Source organism: Mobula birostris, chromosome 20 (genome assembly GCF_030028105.1).
Source record: "Mobula birostris isolate sMobBir1 chromosome 20, sMobBir1.hap1, whole genome shotgun sequence".
Classification (NCBI taxonomy): Eukaryota; Metazoa; Chordata; class Chondrichthyes; order Myliobatiformes; family Myliobatidae; genus Mobula; species Mobula birostris.
Genome location: NC_092389.1, coordinates 39,796,852 through 39,802,851, shown reverse-complemented (window position 1 = coordinate 39,802,851; position 6,000 = coordinate 39,796,852). Strand labels below are relative to the sequence as shown.

Here is a 6,000-nt window from a genome sequence, read left to right as displayed (position 1 = left end):
ATAGTTAAAATTGGTTATAACTTGCACCCAGTGTTTTTTACACTGAAAATGTTTTATGCTGTGATGCTTTCATGATTGTACTGAGTAACATGTGGAAAGTTGCAGCCCTCTTTACTAACCCACTGGCAGTGAAAGGATCACATTCTTTTCAAAACAATGTACATTGAAAACATTGTAATGTGAATTCACTCCGTAGATTAAAACTAGGTGGAAGTTGTTTTACTACTTATGGTGTTGTGACGTCATGGTAACTGACGTCCTGTTACTTTACTAAATACAGAAGCAGAAGGAGCTTACCCAGAGACATACGGTTTTGTTCATACAGGATTAGCATGGCTTTTCGCTCCATCCTATACATTCTAGTCCTTGCAGCACTTCAAGGTAAATAAAAATCTTTACTAAACTTGGATGTAGAACTGTTTTAACTGTACTGTGAAACTACTGTGCAATATGTCTAAAGCATGTGAATTATAGGTGTCTTTGGACTGACATCCTGTTTGTAGAGCTTTTACATGAAACTTTTTTAAATGAAACCATTTGAAATTCAATATTGGAAACTTCTGAGCTATAAGAATTCTCTACAGAAATACTATTTCTTATTATTTATATTTTACTAATTTTATATACATATAACTGTTAAATACAGTCAAACTATCTGAATGATACTGTTCATTGAGAAAATGTTTATAAGAGAAATGCAAAATGTATTTGTAAAATGATTCAAAAGCTAGAATGTTTTGTTAAACATTAATTGAACCAAATGTATTGGGAAGGCATACAGTTGAAACTTTGTAGGCACTCTGTTGATTAAGGTTGACCATGTATGCTGCGTCCTTGCTGTCTATGCAAACCAGGGCAGTACAGTATGGAGAGCAAGCTGTTGCCCATGCAGCAGGCTACCCCTCTCCACACAGCTGATGAATCCAAAGAAACAGCAGAGACCGATATAGTTTGGCACCAGCTGTGTCGCAGGAGTTGCCAGTCACCGTTGAACTCAACGTAGGATTCCAGCTCCAGATTTTTTCCTCGGGGTTTACTCTAAAAGCCTTCCCCATGAGCAGGTATAGCCACAATGCAGTGGAGGTTTGAGATCAGAGTTTTCCTTCTCCTAGATAAGCTGACAAGCCCCATCTAACCAAAGCAATGGGTGTTAAGGCACTAGTAACCCGCCCTTGCCCCTTCTCCCATCAGTAGAAATGGTTCTGCCAGGCTCAGTAGCTCAGCCACAGGTGAAGGCCAGAAACTGGCAGATTGTCAGAGGCTATTTGAGGTGCAGGCCATTGGGAGCATTTAATAGATAGTGGGAGCCCCACGAACTCCTGCCGCTATAAAGAAACATGTTGAACATGCAGTTGATTTATTTATTTTTAGTATTATTCCTGCATGGATACTGGCATGGCAACATCTGTTGCCCCTCCTGGATTGCCCAGAAACTCAGTCAGAGGACAAGGTCATTTCACAGCAGATTCACATTATGGCCGGACCAGGTAAGATTCATAGGTTTTCCCCCGTAGGGTAAGTGAATCAATCTGGGTTTTTACAACGATTCTTCAGTTCAAAGAGCACCATTACCAATCCTGCAGTCCTGATGAAGGGTCTCAGCTGAAACATCAACTGTTTATTCATTTCCAGCCTGACCTGCTGATTTCCTGTGTGTTGCTCTGGATCTCCAGCCTCTGCAGAATCTCTCATGTTTACCATTACCAATAATAACTTTTTAAATCTTTTTAGCACTTCAAAGTAAAGTCAAAAACTTTGAAAATTAAAAAAACACAAATGTTGAAAATCTAAACTAGAATTCTGTGAATAGTCAGCAGATCAGAAAACAACTATGGAGAGAAACAAAATTAATGCTTCATGTTGAAGATCTGATTAAGATAATTCAACCTGGAACATTAACGTTCTCTTTTCATTATTGCTGATTAACCTGCTGAGGGTGTCTCTGTTTAAATGAAAACCTTGATCTGGCTTCTCAGAAGCAAATTTGCAAAAATTATATGTTCAGATCTGCAGATGTTTTGCTGAGGTCAGAATTCAGACCATTAATCTAGGTTTCTGATTTATCGGTTTAGTAATATACCCACTGTACTAGTATCGTCATGTGAGTCTTAGCAACTCAGAGGATGTTCTGACTGGTGTGTAAGGACCGAATAGTCAGCTGCAGTTCAAGTTTACAACTGCAATTTCCCCTATTACCACGTGTACAGAATGAGACCAGGATGAAATTCAATGACCATCATGCTCTGTAGAAAAATGGCATTCACATCTCAGTGACCTTCCCAAACCAATCCTCTGCTTGGGGAAATGGTCACAAAGATGAATGTGTTTCATAAACGGACAGCCCTAATGCTGGTCAGGGATGTTGCATCGTAGTAATGAATACACAGGTCAGTACACAACCCCAGTATAGTACGATATGGAGAGCAAGCTGTTGCCCATGCAGCAGGCTCCCCCTCTCCACACAGCTGGTGAACCCAAAGGAATGGCAGAGACCGATACACTTTGGTACCAGTGGCATTGCAGGAGTTGCCAGTCAGTGTTGAACTTAATGTAGTTTCACCTTAGGGACTCCAGCTCCAGAATCTGCCCTGCGGGTTTACTCCTGAAGCCTCCCCCTTAAGTGGGTATAACCACAAGACAGAGGAGGCTTGAGATCAGAGTTTTCCTTCTCCTAGATGAGCAGCCATCTGTCTGAAGCGATTGGTTTTAAGGCACAAGTAACCCATCTTTGCTCTTCTCCAGTCAGTCAAAACACAGACAAAGGACAAGAGCTAGACCAGGTGTAGGCAACCTACAACCCGCAGGCCAGATCTGGCCCGTGAAGGTATTTTGACTGGCCCGCGAGCAAATATTGGGAAACTATGCTTATCCGGCCAGTGAGCGATTTTTCCTTATTCTGAGTGTTTCGCACGACCACACTGATGGACATGCATGGCGTCTTGTTACACTGGCCCCAGGTTCTGTTTTCTTCCAAACCAAACATTGGTCATATACGAATGACGGGAAGACAGACTACCTTATTAATATATATTAGATACTCTCCATGCACGCGCAGGTTTTCAGATGGGATCGTTCAAATTTGTAAACAGAAACAGCGTCATTGTGTTTTAACAAGAAATCCACGCTAAATATCCAGATATTTACATGTGCTATGATACTTGTTGAATAACTCGTGTTTCGAAATAAAATTGAAGAAAAAAATTCCAATGGCAATGAAAGCAAAATGCAGGAAGGTAGACACTGAGTGCCGAAATTTCCAAGACACTTGGACACTCGATTACTTCTTCATTGAGCAAGCTGGGAAACCAGTTTGTCTCAGTTGCCTGGAAAATGTTGCTGTGAAGAAGGTGGCAAATATCAGGCGACATTACGAGACCCGCCATAGTGGAAATTTTAACAAGTTTACTGGGCAAGCAAGGAAAGATGAAGTTGAGCAAATGAAGGCTAGTTTTGGAAAACAAACATCATTTTTTGCCAAGAAAAGCAGTGAAAATGAAGGAAATACCTGTGCCAGCTACAAAGTCTCAAAACGTATTGCAAAAAAGATGAAGCCTTTTACAAATGGAGAGTTTGTGAAGTCTGGATAATGTCTTGCTCTTGGCATCAACAAGTCTGACACCCAATATTGAGAAGCTTTCAAGCAACAAACAGCATCAAGTTTCACATTGATTTATCCACTGTTTGCATTAAAATGTTCTTTTTTATTACACTTAATTTACCACCATTGACTGCATCATGTTCATACGTTTTATGTTTAAGGATTCTTTGTGTCCTTTTAATAGATTCAAAAGATGCCTTGATTGAAATAAATTGCAACTAAACTGAGTTCTTTGATTACTAATTGGCATCCTTGGTTAAGCACAAATGATTTTCTCGCATGCGTTATTCATTAATTTGAGGCAAAACATAACTAGATGTATTTAAATAGATAATTCCCATATTTCAAGTTTTTATGGCATTTATCTAGCCCACCATCTGCTCATTAGTATGCAATACAGCCCACAGGGGCAAAAATGTTGCCGACCCCTGAACTAGACAATCAGAGGCTATCTGAGATGCACACTGTTGGGAGCTCATCTCCACTGCCCACATCCCCCCGCCCCGGCTGTGGGAACCTTAAGTAACCATGAACACTGTTTCAAATTCATGAAAGACTGGCAATAAGAGAGCATTGTTTTTAACCAGACTGATAATTTTTCTGTGAGGCATTTTTTAAAAATAAAAACAAATTTTATGTGTCTTCAGTGAAGGGGATTTATCTGTATATAGAAACAATATGCTGTAACACTGCAGCAAGATAAGGGAATTAGAGAATATCATTGACTTTACAATGGTTTTCAAATTGCAGCAGCCAATTTCACCTTCCTTTAATGTGTCTTTTAAAAGTATAGCAAAGATTATCTATTTTGCAAATCCTGTACTGAGCAGGATCTTCAATGTTTCAGACTTGTATCCAGAAAGACATTTTCCTTACTCAGTCTTTCACCTAGCCATGCCACAGAAGCAGTACACAGTTCGGTCGATGTAGAATCACCTAGCCATGCCACTGAGATTAAACTGATAAAACGTATGTCACCCCAGACTACACTAAAGTGTAGCCCTGCCTAATAGGGGTCAAAAATAATGACAGTGTTGCTCTCTGCGCTGTTTGCAACAGTGACTTTCCTATTGCCCATGGTGGGTTAAGACTGTAAAAGACATGTTGAGGTGAGTTTAACAGGTGTCATTCGTTCATTAGCATAGCTAACGTTATTTAAATAGCTGGCCGGCTGCTAAGGAGCTACTCTATTGAAGACATCCCATCTCTCCCGGAAGTTCTGGGAGTCTCCCGCAGATTGATGGTGCTACCTCCCTGGAATGAGATTTTGCAGGGTGGGATGTCTGTAATAGGACCATGGAAGACACAGAGGGGTAGGAAGGAGAACTGTTTCTGAAGTTAAAATCTACTTTCAAATTACATTGTATTTATGTAGTTCTGAAATACTAAAGAGAGAGTTTAAGGAGCAAAATAAATGGTAGTCTATAAGTGCAAAATAGACTGGCTGGAGAACAAGCAACAAATATCCATTTTGCCATGCTGGGCCCTTCATTCAGGTACTAGATGATGTAGTCAAACTCAACACCGTACAATGCAGGAGATATTGCACAGATTTTTACTAGGCCACACTTACCTAAATATTTACTTTCCATTACTTAGGTAGAGATTTATCTTGAGGAAAACAAATGTAAATTGTTTGAGAACTATTTATTGCATTATCAGATTTCAAGCTTTTACTATAAATGATAAGGGGAATTAACAGAGCTCTAAATTCTCCTACCTGATTTATACAGTAGGCCGAAATAATTTAAAACACTTGTAAGAAAGATCAACAAGTTCAGATTTTCCTCTCCTCTTCTTCTGGCTTGGATTAAGTCAAGGGTTTATTATGTTAAGGGTTTATTTCGTTGGCAGGAGGACATCAAGAGTTTTTTCTAACCAAGGAAGATAGATTTAAATGTCAAGTTGTTGAAAGAACTTCTCCAGCAGCTATTAAAAGTATTTGAAAAAAGTCACTTCAATCAGCTTAACCGTGTTTTTGGAGATTTCCTCTTCAAAATTATGAAAATATGGAATATTATGGTCTTGAGATGGAATCAACAAGAATAATTCTTTACATCATTGGAATAATATTTGTTCTTGTATCTGTTCATGACAAATGTATTTATTATTATTATAGGTTGAATGGATTTTTCACACCTTCTGTGTCACATGAACATCATCAGTTATGGCTTTTTTTGTTTAGAACAACGTCAAACATAAAAAGATGAAAATGCTTGCTTTGGCTCATTCCACTGACCAGGTTGTCTCTTTAAGAGCAAGTATAGCATTTGAAATTGGAATTGGGATTGGTTTACTATTGTCACATGTATCGAGGTACTGCGAAGAGCTTGCCTTGCATACGCTTCATACAGGTCAAATCATTACACAGCGCATTGAGCTGGTACAAGGGAAAACAATAA

General features: G+C 39.2%; 1 protein-coding gene across 4 annotated transcripts in view; it reads left to right on the top strand.

Annotated features, from left to right (window-relative positions):
• Nucleotides 1-291: 291 nt before the first annotated feature.
• The window catches only part of LOC140185145 (cytotoxic and regulatory T-cell molecule-like), a 33,010-nt gene continuing 27,301 nt past the window's right edge, over nucleotides 292-6,000 (top strand). For all 4 annotated transcript variants that reach the window (XM_072238523.1, XM_072238522.1, XM_072238521.1 and 1 more), the window contains exon 1: nucleotides 292-381. In XM_072238523.1, the coding sequence (XP_072094624.1) occupies nucleotides 333-381 (49 nt within the window). In that variant the 5' untranslated portion in view covers nucleotides 292-332. The remainder of the gene's footprint in view (nucleotides 382-6,000) is intronic.